This window comes from Streptopelia decaocto (genome assembly GCF_964273445.1).
Source record: "Streptopelia decaocto genome assembly, chromosome: 3".
NCBI classification, from domain to species: domain Eukaryota; kingdom Metazoa; phylum Chordata; class Aves; order Columbiformes; family Columbidae; genus Streptopelia; species Streptopelia decaocto.
In genome coordinates this window covers 20,123,427-20,146,690 of record NC_138656.1, presented here as the reverse complement: position 1 = coordinate 20,146,690, position 23,264 = coordinate 20,123,427, and the positions used below count along the sequence as shown (strand labels likewise).

General features: G+C 39.9%; 1 protein-coding gene across 3 annotated transcripts in view; it reads left to right on the top strand.

Moving 5' to 3' along the window:
* The window catches only part of DISP1 (dispatched RND transporter family member 1), an 89,861-nt gene that overhangs the window by 39,973 nt on the left and 26,624 nt on the right, over positions 1–23,264 (top strand). For 2 of the 3 annotated variants that reach the window (XM_082047611.1, XM_082047612.1), the window contains one exon: positions 18,652–19,188. In XM_082047611.1, the coding sequence (XP_081903737.1) occupies positions 18,683–19,188 (506 nt within the window). In that variant the 5' untranslated portion in view covers positions 18,652–18,682. Of the gene's footprint in view, positions 1–11,518; positions 11,678–18,651; positions 19,189–23,264 lie in introns of those variants that run through there. The other variant, XM_082047613.1, reaches the window with a different exon arrangement.

Here is a 23,264-nt window from a genome sequence, read left to right as displayed (position 1 = left end):
AAGCTATTTCTTTTACAGTGTATACTACAATATACACGTTGTGTGCATACAGACTTCTAAGTGGACCTAAATCATTAGTGTCGCTGAAACTCATCTCCCTACTCCTGGCTGTTCTTGCCTGTTATGATTGCCATCCTTACACTAGCAAATGTATTTGTACAGATATGCAGTGAGCTGAATTTAGAAAATTTATTGAGATTAAAACTGATCTATGAGGAGGAAGCATGTGGGTGAGCATCTTAGCACATGTTTGTGTGATAGGCACTTGCCTCTTAAAATTAACACCTAGCTGTGAAATTCTTTGTCTCCTGACCTTAGACCAAGCACTCCGGTTCCCATCTCTCCTTTCTCCCCTTCCCCCTGAAATACGCAGATTGCTCTTACCCGTGGGTTATAATGTGTTGGTAACCAAGGAGCTTGGGGTCACCTCCTTCCAGTCACCATCCACTAATAGTGCTGGTCCTGCCCGACATCTCGCACGTGGTTGTACTGGAAGGGCGGGAAGAACACTGGTGGATATTACAGCCTTTTCTAATGTCTAGCAGTTGTATGCGTTTGGCTTCAAGTGCTATGACCATGTCCACATATATGATTTTGTTCACTGTAGGGGAAAAAAAAAAATGTAGTGGATATGTCATGCAAGCATGAAGAACAAGTCATCCAAAATTAATTGGAATTCTTTCCTCAAGGTTAGATTTTTTTTTTTTTTTATTTTTTTTTTTAATCTTTGTCTCTAAAGCAAACTCCTTGGGAAAGTTGGTTGGTTCCTTTTTGCTGGTAGATTTATACATAAGTTGTTTTGGAAAGGGTATATGCAAAGATTAATATCTTCTGACAAATAGAGCAATCTTTCTGTGGCTGCTTTTCTACTTTCAATAGCTCATAGGGCCGTGAGTACTTGCTGGGAAGGTCAGTGTCTTAGGCATGCATTGCTCATATTAAAATAGTATCTGGCTGACTGTTAAATAGGGTAGACTAAACAAGGCTGTTCTGTTCAATAAGATTTAAAATTGTAGAAAGAATATTCAAGTTTTAATATCTGAACTCTTCTATAAAGGTTCAATTGCTTGGTAGTAAACGAATTTCTTAGCTTTATTAAAACTAGCAGTGCCCGTGCCCTGGAACAGGTACACAGCCCAATTAAGTGAGTGGAAAGGGGAGGGAGCTGCCAAGGGGCCAAAGTTTTCTCCTATGCCCAGAAAGGCTGTGCAGCTGCTGCTGGGAGCCCTCAGCAGCTGCCGTGTGCCGTCTCCCGTCCATACGGCCGTGGCTTTCTGGTGCTGACTTTGTACAGCTGTGGTGCTGCTGGCATACACCCAGCCACTCTTCTTTGCCAGGATATATATATGTGTGTGTGTATATATATATGTGTGTGTGTGTGTATATATATATATATATATAAAAGTGTATATCTCCGTGGCTTTGTGTAATGACCCAAAAGGTACTAGTGTTCTCTCAATTTCCATACCCTTGTTTGCCATGCAAGAGACTTGCATCAGTCCTCCTGCTTCAGAGTCTTGGAGCGCTTCGTGATCCCCAATTCCTGGGGACAGAAAGAAACTCTCTTCCTGAATACGCTTCAGCACCTGATCCTCTTTACATTCCTTAATTCTTATGGAATTAAGAGAGTTAATCTGATACTGCAATTCCTGTAACCAGTAGAGAATCAAATCCAGTTCTGACAAATCTCCTAGACACAGAGCATGTATAGTATATGTAAAATGGGTAGCCTATAATAACTGAAAAAGCAATATTGAAAGCAATATTGTCTAACTGAATTGGCTACATTCATTACAGAGACTGTAGTAGAAGTAATCTAATTGAAGTCTGATCTTGAACTCTGTCTTTAAATAACCATCCAACTTTACTTACTGATGTAAATCTCAAGAGGTACCATCAGGTTTGAAAATCCTTCAAGTACATCATCTTAGGCATTTGGTCAATACTGGACATATTCAGTATAAAAGTTTGGTTTGTTAAATGGACCTTATTGAGAGATATAACATATCTGGGTTTGTAATAGAACTGTAATGCAATTTCTGTATACCCTGTGCTTTTCCAAATGACTTTTTGATTTGAGAATTGATCAGGAAGGTGTACAGTTGCAGTTTTGTACTGACAAGAATACAGCTCAGAACCATGTGGCTCCAGGGAAGCACGTATGCACTGCAGAAAATGCCAAATCAGCTTTTTGATGAGATACACCTCAATATCCATAGGCATAATATAAAATGAAGAGAAATAGTGTTTTAAAAAAATCATGTAGGGGAATGTTGCATATGTGTTTCATAGGTTAGACTTGTTTCAATGTTGTTGACTTAGAGGAGCAGGTAAAACAGACATCTGTCAAACTTTAGTAAACAGCTTTGGAAATTGTGACTTGTGTATGATGGGCGGTAACTGTAGGTTACTCTACACAGTGTGAAATCGGAGGGTCCCAGAGAATTCTGACATCTCCTTCTAAAGCCATGGAGATTGGTGCTGTGAAAGGTCTGGTTCTTGATTTATCTGGATGGAAGAGGAATTCCCAGGCTCACATCTGTTTGCTAAGAGACAGCCAGAGGAGATTGACTTCGCCTCGCAGGAGCTGAGCTTGGGGAACCAGCTGGCAGGCAAGCAGCCTGGTGAGCAAACACTGAGTTGGTGCTCAAATAGTGTTTTCTCTTGCTTTGTCTGTTAGGGCTTCGTTAGTGTGTCAGTAAAGCTCACATCACATAAAAGCTCCTCTGTGGGCTCTAGCCCAATGCTTGTTTACTCCAAACACTTCGATTTATTTTTTTTTTTTTCTGAAGAAAAAAAAAATCAACTTTGGTTATTTCACTTTCCTAATGAGCAAAGGTGAAGTATGAGGTGGGTTGTGCACAAAAGGAAGGGAGCTCTTTCATGCATTATTTGAAGGCTTAGGCAGTTAATTTTGAAAATCCTTTGGAAAAACAAATAATTAAGAAGCTGATAGCTTTTTTATTTTTTTTTTTTTTTCCCCTCTCCTGTTATTTTTACTAAGCCAAGGGAACAGCACACTAGGCTGAAAGTTAAAATTGCAATGGGTAGGAGAACTTACAATAGGTAGAAATGTTTCAAAACTACAGTCATCACCTAATTTGCTCTTAATTGAGTACTGAGAACCTTCTTTCTTCAGCTGTGAAGTAAATGAACAACAAAATGAATGATTTTTCCGATATCTGCAACATAATGTTAGTTTTGCATGTGTTTATATTGTGCACATATTATATGCCAATACTTATGCATTTGCAATAAATGTTGATGTTACATTTTTAGTTTCCCTGGAATTAAGTGCAAAACAATGGTCCTTATCTTAAAAGTAATTGATACTTCAGTGTTCTGAAAGAATCCTTTAGCTTTGAAGACTTCACTGTTTCCTGAACTAAGAATATGAATCTGAATAAGTGACTTTTCTTTTGCTTTTCTAGCTGAAATAGAAATAGTGGTAGTTGTGTTTTCTGGACTGTTGCTATATGAAGGCCTCCAAATGATGGGAGAAATGAAGTTATTTTGTTATTTCTTTGGCTATAGACAAGTTAGTTTTAATATGGTAATTACTGTAACACTACTGGTAAAGTGCATTTCTCCTGTCACTTGGAAAAAAATTATACTACAATAGTCACTTTCACTGTAACGTCAGGATAGTGGTTATAATTTAAATACTGTCATGGTACAAGTGACGAAATTACTGGGTTTTGTCACTTGTTTATTTTATGTTCAGAAAAGCATTCTGTTAGTTTTTCCCTTTAGTCAGTCTGGACTATTTTACAAGTGACATTATACATATGTGCACTTATGTAAGATGCACTTAAATGTAGTTAGTTCATAGTGGAAAAGGTACACCTGTGAGAAAGGAATGTGAATGAGAACATGTAACTGTGTGTAAACATGTTTATGCAGCTGCATTTTAATGTAACTTATTATTGGAGTGCTCTGTTTAGAGAATAAAACTGTTACAGCTGAAGACAAGCTATTAAAAATTCCTTCAAAATGTTGAGATCTATAGATAAATCAGAAGTATAGATATTCAGTTCTTCCAGATTTATTTGTAATTTTAACAAGTTTTCTTTCTGTTAGAATCCAAAAACTATTTGAGATGCTAATAAAACTATCTTACAAACTTTCCATATTAAAGCATTTTCAGAGTAATAAATTGGATTTTTTTGTTTTTATGATTAGTATGCGACTTTTTTTTTTCATTTTAGTACTGTAAATAATTTATTTCAATGTGGGGAATTTTTTTAAACTTAATAGCTTTTCAAGACTTGTGTCTTGAGTTACTGTGGAGCCTCAGATATGGACTTTGGTTCAGAATACATGTGATTTGGAAACAGCAAAGTAAGATCTTCTCTAATAGATTTTCACTGAAAAAATCATTAAACTGATGTTGTTCTGTTAGCAAATGAAACAAAACAGTCTTATATTTCATAAAACTCAACCTTCACATGACCTGGCTTAAAACCTCATGATCTCAATTTAAAAAGTTAAAATGTTGTAGAGTGTCTTGTTTCAGTTGAAGGAAAAAAAAAAACTGGAAAATGTCAGTATCATACTTTGAGAGCTTTTTAAAAAAATCAATAAAGGAAATAGTTTAGAATTCTGCTGTATTTGTTTGCAATATCATACTGAACTGACTTTAATTACACCAGGGACTGAGAGCACATTGTTCTAGGCCCTTTGTGGACAATGAAAGACCCTCTTTGCCCCCAGAAATTTATTTTTCTGCTTTGACTTTCAGTGTTATTTAAGATGATGTGACCTTAAATGTCCAGTTTCCAGAATATTAGAAGAATGTGTTGGTATCTGTTTTGTTGAATGTAGTGTAGGGTTTAAATTTCCCAATTACAAGCCAGAAGTTCTTTGTTTATTTAAAAAACCCAAATAGAGCACGATCAGCAATCATGTTGAACATTTCCCTTGTCTCTAGTGCTGGAAAAGACTGCTTTGCAAGGCTTATAGATTTTTTTTTTTTTTTTTTTTTTCATGCTCTATTCTCACTGAATTCTTAACCTTTCTTGGGTGTATTCTGTGATGGATTAAGAACTGGCTGGAGGACGGGCCCAAAGAGTTGTGGTGAAAGGAGCCAAATCCAGTTGGCGGCTGGTCACGAGAGGAGTTCCCCAGGTCTCAGTATTGGGGACAGTTCTGTTTAATCTCCTTATCAGTGATCTGGATGAAGAGATTTTGAGTGCACCCTCAGTAAGTTTGCAGACAACACCAAGCTGGGTGGGAGTATTGATCTGCTGGAGCATAGGAAGGCCATACAGAGGGATCTGGACTGGCTGGATCATCTGGCTGAGACCAGTTGTATGAGGTTTAACAAGGCTAAGTGCCAGGTCCTGCACTTGTGTCACAACAACCCCAGGCAGCGGCACGGTCTCGAGGAAGAGTGGCTGGAAAGTGCCTGGCAGAGAGGGACCTGAGGGTGTTGATTGTGACAGCAGCTGAACATGAGCCAGCAGTGTGCCCAGGTGGCCAAAAAGGCCAACAGCATCCTGGCTTGTATCAGGAATAGTGTGGCCAGCAGGACTAGAGAGGTGATTGTGCCATTGTACTCAGCACTGGTGAGGCCCCAGCTCAAATCCTGTGTTCAGTTTTGGGCCCCTCATCATAAGAAGGACATTGAAACACTAGAGAGAGTGCAGAGGAGGGTGATGAAGCTGTTGAGGGGTCTGGAGCAGTTAAGGGAACTGGGGCTGTTCAGCCTGGAGAAAAGGAGGCTGAGGGGAGACCTTATCGCTGTCTGCAACTACCTGAAAGGAGGTTGTAGCATGGAGGGTGTTCGGCTCTTCTCCTGAGTAGCAAGTGATAGGATGAGAGGAAGTGTCCTCAAGTTGCACCAGGGAAGATTCAGATTGGATATTAGGAAAATTGTCTTCACAGAAAGTGTTGTCAGGCATTGGAACAGGCTGCCCAGGGAAGTAGTGGAGTCACCATCCCTGGAGGTGTTTAAAAGGTGTTTAGATGAGGTTCTTAGGGACATGGTTTAGTGCCAGAGTTAGTTAAGGTTGTGGTTGGACTCGATGATCTTGAGGGTCTTTTCCAACTGTAATGATTCTATGATTTTGTATCAATTATGATGGATTTTGTGATGAAGTCTGGATGAGTGGAAACTGGAGAAGGACAGCCAGTTCATGACACCTATTGATAAGACAATGTTTCGTTTTCATGGAGCTAGCAGTCTGAAAACGGAAATATCAGTATTTTAGGCTTCCGCTGTACGTGTATCATAATACCAAATCAGTTTTGCTTAACTATTACCTATATTTATATGAAAGTTTGTCTCCTCTAACCACTGGGGGGTGAAAAAAGAGTGGATAGGAGAATGCCAGTGTAAGAGGCTGTGAGTTTTTACCTTTAATAGCTTGTATTTCATTCACCTCATCCTGTACCTCAAAGAAAACCCCACAGTTCTAAGCACAGGTTTTTTTCATTGCTGGATGCTTTTGTTATCCGTTACAATATTCTCTTTTATCTCTGGATGGGTAACAGAGGCTGTGAATTAACTTCACTGTCTGTTCTAAGGCTGCCACGTGCTACTTTTGAGAGTTTCCATCTCAAGGGTGATGCCTTGTGAACACAGTTTCCAGGCTCAGTTTGGGTCTAGGAGCAGGCAATTCACATTTGTGTGGCTGTAGTCTTGGCTAAGTCTGTTTATGTGTTTGTGTATTTCTGCACTCAAGAGCATCATGCAGGCACTTGGATATCTGCAAAACTGTCAGGTGTGACACAATCAGTGGCAGTCTAGACCTAGAAGTCTCTGATGGATCAGACTGACTCAGTCCAATTAACTTGCTTAGTACTGTGCTTCTGGCATGTCCTGCGTACTGCTATAGTCTGGGATATCCCAATATGTGCCCCTTGTGCCTCTGAGTAATTAAAGTAGCTGCTGCTATCTGAGCATTACCTCCAGTGTTGCATGAAAATATACTTTATTATGAGAAGTAGTAAATAAGTAGTTGGTCCCTACCGTATTTCTCCCACTGCATTGTTTGTTTTAAATGGCATTTGGTAAATTGCCTACTGCAAGTACTGTGCTATAGCAGCTAAGATGCAATGAGAATATTGTGTCCAAGAAAAAAACACCAGTCAGGAAGTTCTGTAGGTGGATTGTAATAAAAATTCAGTGTAGCTATAATAAAATACTTGCAGAGTAAGTGTGCCATGTACAGAACTCATTCTGTCGTTTTACCCTTTAAATGGCTCTTGGCTTCTGTTCCATGTTCCCTTATTCTCTCCAGTTCATTAACTATTGAGCATCTCTGGTGTCTGCTCTCTCGTCTTCAAGTATTTCAGAAACCTCTGCGCTTTTTCCCTGAGTGCTCGCACAGTCCTTCAGCATCACTTTGTCCCCAGAGCACCCAAAACCACCACCGGCTCTCCTATTAACATCCAGCACTGTTGAAGTCCTTCAGCTTCTTCCGAATCTCTCTCTCTCTTTAAAAGACACCACTGTAGCAAGGAGAACCTGTGATTAATGTCACAGTAAGCTCAGGAAGGGATGTGAAGGCATCCAGCCCACAAAAGGTACAGAAAATAGTTGCAGCAGTAGAAGGGGACAGCTGGTAGGAGCCGAAGTCAGCAGAAGTGGTTGGTGCCCGATGGCGTTGCCTGGTGTGTTCCCTCTAGGAGAGACTATGGAAGGGTCGTGACCAAGAATTGCAACTCTTTCTGTCTTGTTTGAAAAGAGAGAATGGCCAAACTTCATATGTTGCAACAGTGTGTCAATTGTACTTTGTAAATACAAATATAAGCTGCAATTTTTTAAGCTTATCATAAAAAATTATCCAAACTATAATTCATTTTTATCATCGTAACAGTATTTTTTTCCTAAGGATTGTATATAGAATTCTGGAAACTCTTCAGTGTTTTTACTGCTACTTGATTTTTTTAAGCATACTATGAAAAATGTTATTTTAAAATCTCAGTTAAAAAAACAGCTTGTCATGATAAGTTATAAGACACGTTTTGCCTATTTTTCTAAGTTTAAAGGACTTTTCTTTGATCAGAACACGCAAAGCACTTTTGTTTGCCCAGAGTAGCATGTCTGTCTTCAAGGGCGTGAAGTTTAAATCACAATTTTTTTTTTAAGTAATCTGTGAAATCTAAGAAGAATAATTAATCTTCAAGATAGCATAATAGTCAAATTTTATTCTGCTCATTTTCTTTTTAATGCATAGTGAAGCTTTGAGATGTCATTTTATTATATAAATTCTTTTGCTTGTAAAATGTGTTGATACATCCATAGGCAGGTGGAACATCCTGCTGGATTGAGGATGATATTGACTGAAACCAAGGCTGAACCAGTAGTGCTGATGTCCTGTGGATTCCCTGCATATATGCATTGCCAGGTGGTGGACAGAGCAGACTGTTACTCATTTATCTTCTCAAGCCTTCCATAGATCAAATGTGACATCCCTGATCTGCCTTGATTCAGTCCTTTTCCACCTTACCACAGTTTTCCTGCACTCCGTGTGCTACAGAGCCCAGTTGTGTTTCCTAATCGCTTACAAATGAAGAAGTCAGCATTTGTCTGATATCGGTGGAGGCGAACTGTGAGATAAGTAGCAACATTAGAAGTTGAACATAGTGCAGAAGGGAATGTTAAAGGGTATACGATGGAGATGTCAAAGCCAGAAGTGTGCCAGTGGGACAGAGGACAAGTAAGGCTCTGCAGGGATAGAGCGTAGCGTGAGGGAAGGGTTTCTCAGCACTCAAAGTGCTGACTGTGCTTTTCAGATACTGTAAAGGCAATAACTGACTACAAGTCTGTAATTCAAACATACGATACAGTATTTAAATCCAGTTTCAACAGGAATTGTTTTATGAACAAACATTATACATTAATTTTACATCATCCTTGGAAACAAAGTATCTCCAGTAAGTTGATGTGCTAAGATTTTGTGACACTATTTTGTGCAGTACATATAATCAAAGAGCTTTGATTGTAATCCTTTAGATTTTTATGGTACTTTTCCTCTAATCCTTTAGATTTTTATAGTACTTTTCCTCTTAGTTATCAAAGCAATGAGGAAATATTATGTGCCTATTGTAATTTCTTTGAGGTGGTTAGCAAATACAAGTGATATAATGTCTGCAGTGAAATTATATACAGTAATATTCACATATTTAATAAATACTTCTGCTAGTAAATTGGTTTTTCAAGAATACGTAGAGTTTTGTGCATTTGGAGAAGTAGCTTTGAGATTATTCATGTACTGCTTCTGGGCATATATTATGTGTTTCAGAGACTCAGGAAGTGAATTCTGTATTGTGGTCCTACTTCCATTTTGAATCATAGTTTAAAGTTATCTGGCTTGTAATATTGCTGTTTCATTCAGTAAATATATCTGAGTTTCTTGTATAAGAACCGTCCCAGATCACTAGCACTGAATGGCTCTACATTGGATGGAAAGCAAGTTTTCTGTTAAAAAAGCGATGTTCTAGATAGGATGTTGATGGTGTGTGGGAGGTGGAGATGGGGCAGCTGGTGCCAGTGAAATTTTCCAGCTGAAACTGAGAAAGACAAGGAACACTGTTTTTTGATTGTGGGGTTTTGTTTTGTGTTTGGGTGTGTTGTTGTTGTTTGGATTTGTGTGTTGCGTTTTGTTTGTTTGGGTTTTTTATTTTTATTTTGTTTTGTTTTTTGTTTCCCTTTCAAATTGGGGAAACAGCATGCTCTCTGACCACCTGTTAAAGACCAGATCCAATGAGCAGCAAAGTTGCCTGGTGTAAAAAAAATTAGGGAATTAGGGTACATAATTCTAAGGTCACACTAAGGGAAACTGAGCTCCAGTGTTTCCTTTGGTAAGATTTTTTTGCCTTACGAAGAGTAAAGATGCTTGTAAATGAGAAATTCCTTTTGCTACGACCAGTTCAACTTGACCCTGAAATCAACAGCCCTCTATTTCAGTGGAGGGGCAAGAGAGCTCTTTTAAAATCCCAGCCCCAGGTGGGTTGTGACCTGCTTTGGTGTGGCAGGGGACTGGTTTACAACACCAGTCCCAGGAGAATGCCAGTTCTGAGGTTTGCATATGAGATACCCAGAGCTGAGGAAAAAACAGGAATCACCTCCCAAAACATGAGGCTTGTGAGCATACCCTGGGACAGCAGCTTCAGGCCAGCTTGTGGTGTTTCCCATAGCAGTATTTTTAAAAGTTCCTCATAATACAGCTCCGCAGATTGAGTCAGTACGGTGTTCCCCACCTTAATACTGAGCTGGTTCTAAACCTGACGTGTTGCTTTATTCTTGGGGTCCTAGAGCTGAGGGTTTAGATATCCCCAGAATTTGGCAATCTTCTCTGCTCATGGGCTTTCCAGCTTTTTTTCATTAATTGTCTATAATAATTCAGTTTGTGTTTATCAAGTCTTTTAAAAAAATGTTTCTGAGGAGTATGATGAGATGTTTGCTTTTGGACTGCCAGGTCCTCAAGTGCTCAGGTGTGAAGGAAGCTCAAGAAAAAGCATTTTAGGTTCAAATATCTTAAAATCTGACAGGGAAAAGCCCTAGTTTTTGTTGTTGTTGAAGTCTCAGTGACTTTAGCTATGCAGAGATACTTTGTCAGAAATGTCTGACAACCAAACGATGAAGTCAGAGCTTGGGCCTGAGGGACAAGACACACTGCCAGGAACTCAGGAGGACTGAATCATGAAATCACAGAATGTCAGGGATTGGAAGTGACCTCAAAAGATCATCCAATCCAGTCCCCCTGCCGGAGCAGGAACACTTAGATGAGGTTACACAGGAAGGCATCCAGGCGAGTTTTGAATGTCTCCAGAGAAGGAGACTCCACAACCCCCCTGGGCAGCCTGTTCCAGTGCTCTGGCACCCTCACTGTGAAGAAGTTTCTTCTCAAATGTAGATAGAACCTCCTGTGTTCCAGTTTATACCCATTGCCCCTTGTCTTATCATTGGTTGTCACTGAGAAGAACCTGGCTCCATCTGACACTCATCCTTTACATATTTATACATATTAATGAGGTCTCCCCTCGGTCTCCTCCAAACTAAGGAGACCCAGCTCCCTCAGCTTTTCCTCATACGGGAGATGCTCCACTCCATCATCTTTGTGGCTCTGTGCTGGGCTCTCTCAAGCAGTTCCCTGTCCTTCTTGAACTGAGGGGCCCACTGAACTCACTGAAGTGAGTCTGAAAAACACGCCAAGTGACACTAGGTTTCTGTCTTAAGTGTGCCACCTTCCCCGTGTTTTTTTTACATTTCAGCAGCGCTGGTGGCGACCTGATGTCCCGTGTACTTCCCACGTCTACCGGCGGGAAGAAGCCCGAACCCCAGCCCCGCACCCCCCAGCTCCCACAGCTCCAACCGAGCTGCAAAGCGCGGCTCTAATCTCCGCATCAGCTTTCACCGAACCAGATCAAAGGGGGCGGGGAGCGGCCTCGGGGGCTCCCGCAGCAGCGGGGAGGAGCTGGCGGGTCCCTGGCAGCTCCCTGACCTGCCGCGGGGAGGGGCGGCCCCGCAGCTGCCGGCTCGGTTGGGCTCGGCTCGGTTGGGCTCGGCTCAGCTCAGCTCGGAGCTCCCCGCTCGGGGCCGTTCTTGCGGCGAGCGGCGAAGCGGGCCCAGCTCCCGGGTGGCTGCGGGCAGAGCGGGCGCGGAGGCGGGGGATACCTGGATCACGAGAGGGGGGGCTGCTCTCTCCAGATCTGCGCCTCGGCTCTGGTGAGTGTTAGGAATTACTTTGGGTTGCTCGAAATCTGGCCGTGCGTTCCCGTAGCGTATCTTAGGTTACAGCTGAAACAACTCAGGCTTTCAGAACGCGTTAAGATGTAGGTTTAAGCGGGACTATTGTGTACCTTCAGTTTATTTACACTAAAACGCTGCTTTGTAATGCAAGTAGACTCCTGGGCTTGTAAAAGGCTACAGCTGGGTAGCTATGCCGGGGAGCTTAGAACGGGACCCTGCTGGCGCTGAAGAGCTGGTGAGAAAAAAACACCCCCGACTCGAGATCCAGCTATTTCAGCAGATGTGATATTACAAAGGTGGGATCTGGGGTTTATCATTTGGCCTTCAGAGCATGGCCCAGCAAATAGGAGATTTAAAACCAATGTACAGTTCAGAAATGAAGAGGGGTAAAAAAAAAAAAAAAAAAAGGCAGTTCTTGCATGTTACTGCTTTCAAAGAAAATGATTGTTGGACTGGTAGTGTAAAACCACTTCGCTGTTTCTTCTGTAGCTAAATGCAAGGAATGCTCCTTGTTTATCAAATAGGTGTGACTGCCAGCCTGCCTGATGTGCCCTGGCGTTCTCACCGAGTGCTTAGCTTGTTTAATATACAGTAGTGGTAAAATTATGTTAGTGCTTCTATTAAAATATGAGGGGGAAAATGCCATAATTAGTGACAGATTCTTTAAGAATGTTCAAACATAGCTTTCAAATTTGGACAGAAAACAAAAAATGTGCTTCTAAAGAGATGCTTGAGAGGTTTCTTAACCTCTTACATAGTGCTAATATATCCAGGATGATGGTAAGCATAGCTGGAGCTTTATCCTAAAGTGTGTTGCTTTTGTGTCCCTTTACAGCTGTAATAATTGAACTGTTAATCCCACAGCATGATGAAATAAAAACCTGTAGAACTTTCAAAGCAAGTAATTTTTTTCACATCCAGAAAGATGCATATTTTTTTTTTTTTTTTCCTCCATTACCCCCCTCCTCCGTAAGCAGAATTAGAGCTATTTTGGATCAGAATATTTGCAATTACAAAACTTTAAATGCCTTTCATATTGTAATGGAAAGTCAGTCTGTTGTGTAAATAAGATTTAGTGTGATGACAGTAACCCAGTTGTAAGCACAGTTGGGGTTTTCTAACAGCTTTCCATGCTCTTAAACTGTGCTGAGGTATACCTGCTTTCCAGAATGAGGCACTTTTTTTTCCCTTGTAGTATGTTCTGTTTTATTCATTTGTTTGTAACTTTATCACTTTCCAAAACTCTGAATATTTGAAGCTTTTTTGTCTTAATGTGTATTTTTTCCATTTCCCCTACATAGATACGCTTTTTTTTTTTTTTTTTAGTTAAAATTTTAGGATCATACAAAACTTCTGGAAAAGACTTTTCATGGCTTCTTGTTGCTGTTTCTATTTATAGCTTAATTCTACTAATTATGAATTCTGACTCTTAAAAAGCTTTGTAGTTAAAACGCTGCAATTGATTTATTTAGTTGAAGCCCTGCAAATGATTTCTGTAAATGGTCTGCTGTTGTTTCACTGTTTGTGCCAGGAGAAGTACATTCAGCTTAAAAGCAAAGCAAAATCTATTTCTGAAGCTCTGGAGAATACCCCCCTTCCCCCCCCCCAATCCTTCACAGCCTTTCCCAGCTCCCTCACCCCACAGCTGTTGCCGGTGAGTCAGTCCGTGTTACAACTTTCAGCCCTGGTTCTGTAGTGCCCATTTGTAGCATGAGCTGTGGCCCTGGCCTGGTGACATCTGGAAGCTCCCTGTCTCAGGAATTGCCATTCAAGGGCCAGCCTGGGACGCAGGAAATGAACTGTCGGGGTCTCAGGTTGAGGAAGGGGGAGCTTCCCAGCCCCCCAGGCTGCTCAGAGGGATGGAAGTGCAAGCTGGCTTTTGAAATGCTCGCTATGAAATGGAGGAGGGGAAATTTTCCCTTCTGAAAGTCTTCTCTGCTTCATAATTGTCTTGTAACTACTGCTGCATGCCACAAGTACTTAGATTGCTGAAATTCTGCTTGTTAGTTGGGAGACATTAATTGAGAGAGTGGGTATTTATAGACTGCAGAAAATAAACTGACTGTAATGGCATTTCTCAAAAATAGGAGCTTTTCAGGGAAGACCTAGTGGTGAAGAGCTGAAATGGAAAAGCAAGAATCAGGGTATTGAGAGAAACCAAGCACCACACATGAACGTATAGGAGTAAGAGCTGGAGAATTTGAAAAATGTCTAGCTGAGAGCCAAAATGGAGATCAACAACCATAAAACATTAAAAAGCTGTTTGACTTGCTGAAGACCATTGCAATGATAGATAACTAGACGTCTCCCATAAAAGCCAGTATGAAACACCAGGCACCACCTGTTACTCCTGCGAGCACTGAGAAAAAGCAAAGATGCAAAGAATTTTGGTGATATGAAGGAGGAGAAAACCCTCCTTGAGAGTGGCTGTGCACTGGCTGGCACAGCAAACCCAACCTGGAGAGGATTTAACTGAGTTTACAGATTGAGACCATGTAACCCATTTGCTGCATTTAAAAAGTCCATTACAATACTTCATCTGGAAGGAGACTTAATAGGTAGAACTGGGATTGTTAAATGTTGCTTATTTCGAGACTGCATTACTTTTAGAATCCAACTTCTTTAGATGAGCTTTTCACATGAAAAGACAGTTTTTTTACTTCAGACCTTGTGTTCTTCTCAGAACCGTGATGCTTTGTAGCTGAGGGGTCTGCGAGGTCCAGAAAAGCTGGACTGGTTTAGCTGTCTGAGTGGTGTGATGCTGACTATAGCTGAAAGACTTCGATAACTTGCAAATGAAATTTGAGTTTTGTCCTACCTTAAAAGAAAAATATAAAGTCTTACAACTGGCTTGTTTTAGTGCAAGGTGCAGATTTTGGGGATTATGTTTTTTTTTCTTACATGGTTAAAACAGCCGTCAACGTTTAGCTGTTTTCTGCTGTCTCCTAGAGATCTATAAATTATCTATACTAATATACTAGGTTATACTGAATTTCCACTACATCATTCACTCTTGAATTTGCACTTCTGTCATTCTCGATTGCAAGCATTATGAGTCCAGATGGGATTTGCTGAACCAATGTTTCAAGTCTGTGGGGTTTTTGTTTTGTTTTGTTTTTTTTAAATTTGAGGCAAAGAAAAAATTCTTTCAGTTGCTGCCAGAACAACAGGTGAACTTAATCCGGGTCTAAAAAGAACATGCTAGTTAGAGGACACCAAATCCTACATAGTTTCAGTGTGGTACAGCATTACTTTATTTCCTGAAGGGCTTGCAATGCAGATTGCAGATGTCTGCTGGGTAAGCTGTGTTCATTGTTAGTTCCACAAATAATAGAGGGATTACTCCATAAAACTGTCATTAAGTAACGTTGCCTCTACAGACTCTGGTGCTTTCCAGATACGAGTCTTCCAAGATGTTGGTTTGAACTGCATGGCTAAAGTGCTTTCTTAGCAGTTACTGTTATCAAGCGTACAGTAATTAAAGATAATTCTAGTTTTCTTTCCTTAGCAGTCCAGCTGGCATAATTTCTACATAGATGTTAATGTTTAAAATACTGTGTCCAGCTAAAGAGCTGGAGACCTAAGCATGATGTATTAAACATGTAGGCTAACACTTTTTCAAACTGTATTTAATCTTGTTAAGTAGGGTTGTCTGTATTAAAACCTTTATTATCTACAACTTCATAATTCAGAGTAGCTGTCCTTTCTAAAAAGCCTTCAGATATAAATTGGAATAAGACTGGAATAAGACTCCTACTCTGTTGGAGAATATGAAACGCTAAAACATTCTGTGGAATGCAGCAAAAATAAACTTAGAGCATCGAAAGAGTTCAGTGTCCTCAAAGACTGCATTTTCAGAGATTCTTAATTTTAGATTTTTTTCATGATAAACAGGTTATTTGATTTCCCAAGTCTATATATTATTAAAATCTTACTGTGCTTTTACTCGTTGCATGTTAACTGGCTCATTTGTGCATCCTCTAAAGGAGAGGTTCTCTGTTGACTGTTTCCTTGGGTGGTGTTACATCTCTCAGTAAGTTCCCAGTCACTGCAGCTGTGGTGGAGGAGACAAAATACAGCAGAGACATAATCTGAGAATGTATTTTGGTGTGGTAGTTGCAGGTGAAGTTTTGCTACCAGTGGAGTTGCAGTCACTTGTGTAGAGCATGACACAAATGAGGTATCATAGTACATCATTTTTAATACTCTCAAACATGAGTGAAAGAGAACTCAGATAACATTAGACTTGTCAAGTAACATCAACCATCTTGCACTTGTTTAAACAAAGAAAAGGCTGCCAATCCAAATGAAAATATATAGCCCAACTCATATTCTAGAGAATTGGTTTGAGTCCCCATTCTTAGCTTTAATTTAATAAGATACTTAATCAGATGGGTCCTTTAAGCATGTAAAATAGTCTTGCTTTCTGTAATATGGCATTGAAAGAGCTTCAAGGTAAGCAGGTGCTTACAGTGCCTTGCTCAAAGACTCCATGAAAATGAACAGAACTCAATAGTTTCCCAAGGCTGAGGAAGAAAGAAAATCAGCTTGATGTGTTAAAATATTTGTAGTTTGAGGTAGTTCGTGAACAGCCTGTTCAAAACGAGAACAAAGGCAGAATTATCTCTTGTGGTACTGATGATGATGATCTGGCTTGTCTTTGAATTCACTGAAGAGTCCTTCTGAAGATTGTGTTTAAGTGGAAAGACATGCAGGTAGATCTTACATCTGTTGGAAAGAAAGCATTTTATCTTACATCATATTGAATGGAAGCTGCTGGGCTGTCTGGAATGGAAGTTATCATTTCCATGTTGTTGTTTATGAGGGGTACAGTCAAACTGTGGGTCCCAAGCCTGTGTGCCTGGGACTGCCCAGTTTCCAGGGCTGTGAGTTCGCTTGCGTATCTCCATCTGGCTCATGTGCCTTGCGTGTGAACGCATGCTTTCCTTTATAAAGTGATTTGAAACAGCTACTAAAAACTGTGTCATCTCAATTGCTGCACGCTGCAGAAGTCCTGGGTTTAAAGCAAAAGGATGGTGCATCTGTCTTCTTGAAGGGCTGGATATTTACGGTGTTTCTGTACCTTACTTTCGGTCATAATGGTAGTCTGCAGAACGCTAACTTGGGTCCACATGCTGTGGATGTGTCAAACTAACTTAGAAATCTAACAACATCTGTTCCAACCTAGCGGTATTTCACATCGCTAATGCGTCTCTTCAGACTGAAACAAAGTTTAACCAGCCACTTGAATTTACTCTCTGTGCTCAGCAGAAAGTTCTCCATGCGCTTCACTTGCCCAGGCCAGGGGAGGGGGTACCCGGCAGGAATGTGTGGAATTGGAGGCTGGAAAAAAAATGTGCTTGTCAAGCAGCATTTTCTCCTGTTCTGAGCAGTTATCTAAACGAAAGTGACTTCTCAGGGCATCTGGCTGCGCACATGATCTAGAACAAATAGCAGAGGATTAATTTTTGTTTCAGAAGTGAAGGATTTAGCTATGTCTAGGGGAGATGCTGTGCAGGGGGGCTGCCAGGGTAGCATTCCACTCTGCAAAGCACTTTCTGCTCAGAATTAGTATTCAGGCAATTAAATAGCTCAGCTGGCTGGGCAGGCTTAGCTCTCTGAGCACTCAGCAAAGCTATCAGGGGAGAAAACAAGTTAGAAACTTCCTCACTTATCTGTCTTAATCTGTATGTTGTGTCTTTCCGCAAAGTTCAGTGTCTGTAATAGAAGCCTTGAAATTTGGACCAGGAATGTTGTTGATGAAATTCAGTATTAAAAAGGTAACATTAGGTTAGCCAAAGCAGTTGTAATTAACTGATTCTGGGTTTTAAGCAAGTGTTGATTTATTCTTCTAAATAGTACATAATTAGTGTTCTTTCTTCCTCTTTCTCCTCCTCCCTGCCCCCACCGTGTAACTTGGGAAGCATTCTTATCTAAGGGTGATGTTTGACCTTTCATGTTATTTATCAAAATAATCATCTCCAGCTTATTTTCACATCTTATTAAAACACGATTATAGTTAACATGGGGGAAACTGGCTGCTGCAAGCACCTCAGGTGGGTTTTGATTTTGAGCCAAGCTTCTCAGTCACCTTTCCAACATTAATAGTTTTCACTTATTTATAATTTGCTTGAAAAAGACAAGACTTTAGAAGAAAGCCTTTATTTACAGCACAGTGTATTTCTTCACTGCCTTCGGAATATATGCTGCTCAGAAGCCTGAGCTTCTCAATCAGCAGTAATTGAGTCCTGGAATTAGTTTTTTCAAGCTTGGGGAAGACTTGTGATTGTGTTCTGTCTTTTTAATATTTGTAACAGTTCATTTTGAGCTTCTGCTGAAGACCTAGTCTAGAATCCAGAATTTCTGATATATTTGCTGAAGTGTCTTGATTTATTTAAATAAAACATTCTAAAATAATTTATTCCAAAATACCAATATGCCTTATTTTCAGTAGAAATTGGACATAAGAAAGGAGGTTACTGAATCCAGCACATTAACAATTATTAAACAATCTCTACTATATTGTTGTGTTACATGCTGGCTTTCAAAGCACACAGACAAATTGCAGTGCAAGGTGTGGATGGTTACATTGTGCCAGAATCCGTTTTCATAATTAGTGACTATTACTTAGTCTTGCTGCAAAACAATCTTGTTCTGGTGAATCTGTACCATTACTTGTAGCTGTGCCCCAGAGGGTGTCAAATGTTTATTTGTTTGACTTACATTTTGGTTTAATCACCAAGCATTTACATAACTTCACTCTTAACCTTTTGTTGAACAAATGAAGTTCCTTCAAAACACTCCTGGCAGTGGTGTGTGACTCGTTTCTATTTCTCTGTGTTGTGAAAGATGAAGATGAGAGAGGAGCTTTATTCATTTTAATCTAAACTTACTTCTGAGCATCTGGAAACACTGCAGCTCTGTAAACTTTGCTCTCTTTGTTTCTTCAGGAACGTCGTGGATCCATCAAGGACTTGGAGCATGGCTATGAGCAACGTCAATGACTCTGTGGCTCTGAGCAATGGCAGCATCTTGTCAAACGCTACCGGCCCAGGTATCGTTGCAGCTAATGACGGAGATGTTGCAGTCCAGCAGCTCCCATCCAAGGAAGCACCAAGAACGAAAGCAAGTCCCAATGGCTGCCTGCAGCTCAATGGTACAATCAAACCATCCTTTCTGCCTTTAGACAACCAAAGAACTCAGCAGATGTTATCTCAATGCTGCCACCCTTGTCCATACCATCATTCTTTAAGTAGCCATAATAACAAGCAAGAATGTCCTTCGGTGGTTGGCAGCTCAGCACCATCCCCTATGACTTCGTGCTGCATGCAGCCACATACTGAGTATTCAGCTTCTCTTTGCCAAAAACACACCCCCATATATCAGCCTGCCTGCTGTCTTCAGCCCTCCCCATCCTTCTGCCTTCACCATCAGTGGCCTGACCATTTTCAGCATCAGCCTGTGCAGCAACATATAGCCAGGATAAGGTAAGTGGATTGCATTGTTTGATAGGTTTTTATAGGGGTAACCTTTTCCATAATTCTTTCATTTTCTTACAAAACCAGAAGATCTATAAGGAAGATGAACCAAATTTCTTCCCCAGTGTTTTTGCAAGTTACTCTTTGATACATTACCAAGTTATTTTTCAGAAGAAACCAAGTCAGGAAACTGGTTTTGCTGGGCTACATGAATATTCCTGTAGTGAATTAGTTCTTCCAGGGGAAAAAAAAAAAAGGCTGTTTTTTATTCTTCTTGGGAATTGTCTAGAAGCTCATTAACTCTTTTGCAAGACACAGTGTACACCTATATTGTGTGAAACAAACACTGAAAAAACTGTTATGTCTGCATAGTCTAATCAAACCCCATATTTCCTCAAAAAGACGCATTGAAAAGTACTTTAAACAATTCTATTCAGAAGTGTACCAAGTGGATTTCTTTCTCAAGTCAGCTGGTTCATAGCATATGTGTCTGCTAAACTTCAAGGCTGTGCTCAGATTGAGAAATTTTAGATAGTTCCAGGTTTTAGTCCTTTCTGACCTCCACTTCATATGAACTTGCCTCTTTTTATCTGTTAGCTTTGGAGTTCAGTGACAGTAGTCCCAACTACAAGGAGCAACAATCACAAGGAAAATCTTCTACAGCCTGCTGGTCCTGGGCAACATCAGTCAGTCCAAGACGTAATTTCTAGAAGTCAAATGTCCCTTTGTCCTTTGACTTTGTCCCACTTCTAAACTTTCATGCAAGGTTATTTTTTTCAGAGTTGCAGCTGAGCCAAACTGCATGAATTTTCACTGGAGTAATAAAAGCTACACTTCTCCCTGTCGTCCAACATCTGCATCCTTGCTCAAAAACTTGGAGCTACAAGTATTTCTCAGTCAGTTATAATGATTTTGTCGTGATGAAATGTATGAACTAATTTTAAACTTCTGAGAATATCAGACCGGGACAAATATGTAATGTGGAAAAAGTCACAGTGAATAAAACTTTTTTTCTTAAGGTGAAAGCAGATGAAAATAAGGATAATAATACAAAGTAAAAATTTGGTTTCCTCTGCCAGATATTACTTTTACAAATGGAAAAATATCTTAGTTCTTGGAACTGCTTACAATCAGACATGTTTTTTCCACCCCATACTTGTTTAAATGTTAAATAAAGATGAAAACTTTTATGTGATTTTATATGCAAAGGTATGCAGGAGGTTGAGCCCTTACAGAATCGGTCAGTCATAATTTTCACACTGTCAAAATGGGGGCACTAATGTCACTGTTTTTCTCCCTGTGCAGGAGCACTGTTAAACTTCATCTGTATTCCATAGCCTTGAGGAAGGGAACAAATGTGATCCATAATCTGTTTCTGTTCTTAGCCTAGAAAAAAGAACAGTGAAAAGTTCTTCCAGATATGGTAAAATAATGTTTTCCATAGCACTTCACAAATATGAAGACTTTGTTTGAACTGCTCTGATTGGGATCTTGAACCAAAATGCTTTTTTTTTTTTTTTCATTTTACACTTCTTCACTATGGTGTACATAAATGTACATAAATTATAAATAATGATTTATGGTAAACGTTTGTCTTACTTTTAGCAGTCAAGGATACAATCTGACCTTTAAAGCATCTGTACTTATTAACTCAGCTATATGCATTAGCACTCTACTTATCCCTATTAAGTGGTTACTACTTCATTTCTGGACTTCCTTCTAGCAAAGGCAACTGAATTTTCTCAGCGAGAACGTACTTGCAATATGCCTTGTAGGTCAGCAAGTCATATGAGTTCATCTTCTAAAAGCCACCCAGCTTCTGGCTGCTGTTACCTGTTCTTTTAGCTCTAAACATGTGGTAAAGAGGATTTTTGTCCCATGCTGTGCTGGGGAAGCTGGACTAATTGTAATGTGCTTTAACTCCTTAAACTGGCCGTGACTGCGTTAATGACCAGTGCGCACATCTGACTGTATCACTTGTGTTATTAGCACGGGACCAATGACTTATTTTCTCTGAGTATTCTACAGGTCTGTCAAAATGTTATAGTTTACACCTGGTAAAAACAGGGAACAACTGGATGCAGCCTTGCAGCTGGATGGATACATGCTCAGGAAGAACTGAACTGTCCGATTCATAGTTACTTTCCAGTGCTAAAAAGAATTGGTGATAAATGTGTATTCATTTTTTACATGTTCAGATAACTTTCCATACATGGAAAAGTAACACTTAGGTATGTGATATTTTTATGTGATCTCTGTTCCATACTCTAGTTATATTTTGAGCCTGTAATCTGCACAACAGCCTCTTCTCCAGATATTTTTCATACAAGGCTAATTGGAAATCATCCAGCTTTGTAACATGTGCATGTTTTAACAGGGTTATTTAAAATGCAAGTTCTCATACAATACATTAATTAAATTCAGTGTGTATTCAAACTATCTCTCTATTTAGTTCTTTGTATTTAAAAAAATTGCATTAAAATACTATTAGAGTTTTAAGTTTAAGGGGAGAAAAATGTGATTAGATAGAGGTGGGTGAACACTTTGCTTACAGCTCCGGGCAGGTAACCAATTGTTTCAGCATGACAGGTTTTGTCAGGTTTTGAAGCCCAAGGCTTAACATTTGTCAGTGACCTAATATTAAAGGAATGTGGCTCTGGTATATCATTGCAGATTGGAGTGTATAAAGAAGACAGATTGAAATAATGCCACACTTGTCTCTTAAAGCTGGCTGGATCTGGAATTTTGTAGCACATTCAGCTTTGAAGTTTAAACTAAATTACATGGAAATGTAATCTATACACCATAACTTGACTGTCTGGGCAACTGGTAACTTTTTTTTTTTTAGATTGGTGAAAAAGGCTTGTAACAGAAAATATTTTGAGTGGTTGATGGTTTACAACGTGATTGTGGCAAAAAATTATGTTGTAAAATTGGGTCAAATAGGTCAACTGTTGGTCAAGATGATTCTGATTCTGTTTTTCTGAGGCTGGAAGATCTTAGGAAAGTTTTCTGTGTTATTTTGTGCACATATTAATTATGTAATTCATTCAAACATGTTCATAACCTTTTTTTTTTTTTTTTTTTTGTGGATGTATCCTCTTGATCTCACAAACACTCCCTGGGAATTTCCAACCATCTCCCCATATCAGAATGCAATTGTCTGGGGATTTGATTTGCTTTCTGACAAATGGTTTCTAAGCTTACCTATTTGGAGTGTGGTATGATTGATTAGTTCTTCTTTTCAGGTACTATTGAAAGGTTTTTTCCACCCTGGCCCTTTGGAGGGCTCATGTTGAAGGTAACCCTTTTTGTCTGAAGTCACCTAGGTATCTCAAGAAACCCTTCGGGCCCAGAGCCACTGGGGGTGGGTAGTTACTGCCCGTCCTTTGCTGCCATCTGCTTCTGTAATCACCAGTAACCTTCACCGAGTAGCCAGTGGAAATGAGGAAGAACCACCAAGTAAATCTGTTCATCTGAAGAAGTGGAAGAAGCATGAAGACTGATGCTTGACAACTGGAAGCACCGAGTTAGGAGTCACTAGGGAAGAGTAAAACTGTGTGACCCAGCAGAATGTTTAGTGAGATGAAAGGAGGATAAAATAAATAATGAAGGGTTACATATTTTAACAGATCTATACAGTAAAGAAATGTAAAAACAGAAAACTCTTAATCATTCCTGGTAGTTTTCAAAATCTATTCTTTTTATGGGAATGTATGCATGTAAACAGGAGTAAAAGAGGAAGAATATGCAGAAATCATTCAGTAAGTGGTCTCAGGGTTGTGGAAAGAACGGGATAATAGTGCTGTGCATGACTGTGGTCTCTGCTACTAAACTGTTTCTCTCAGACTTGTATATTAACTTTTTAATGGGAAAACCAGTTGAAAGCTACCTGTATCCTTGCTAATCCTGATGCCAACTCTTTTGGAATCTCTCTTTGGTGATACAGTTTAGAAAAAGTAGATACATGGACTTGAAGACGAAAAGTAGGGGAGAAGAGGTCAGGGAGCTGCAGAAGCAGCAATGGTACTGCTAAGAAAATTTCTCCAAACTGCTGGTGCGTGCAGTGCTTGCACTTCTGCAAC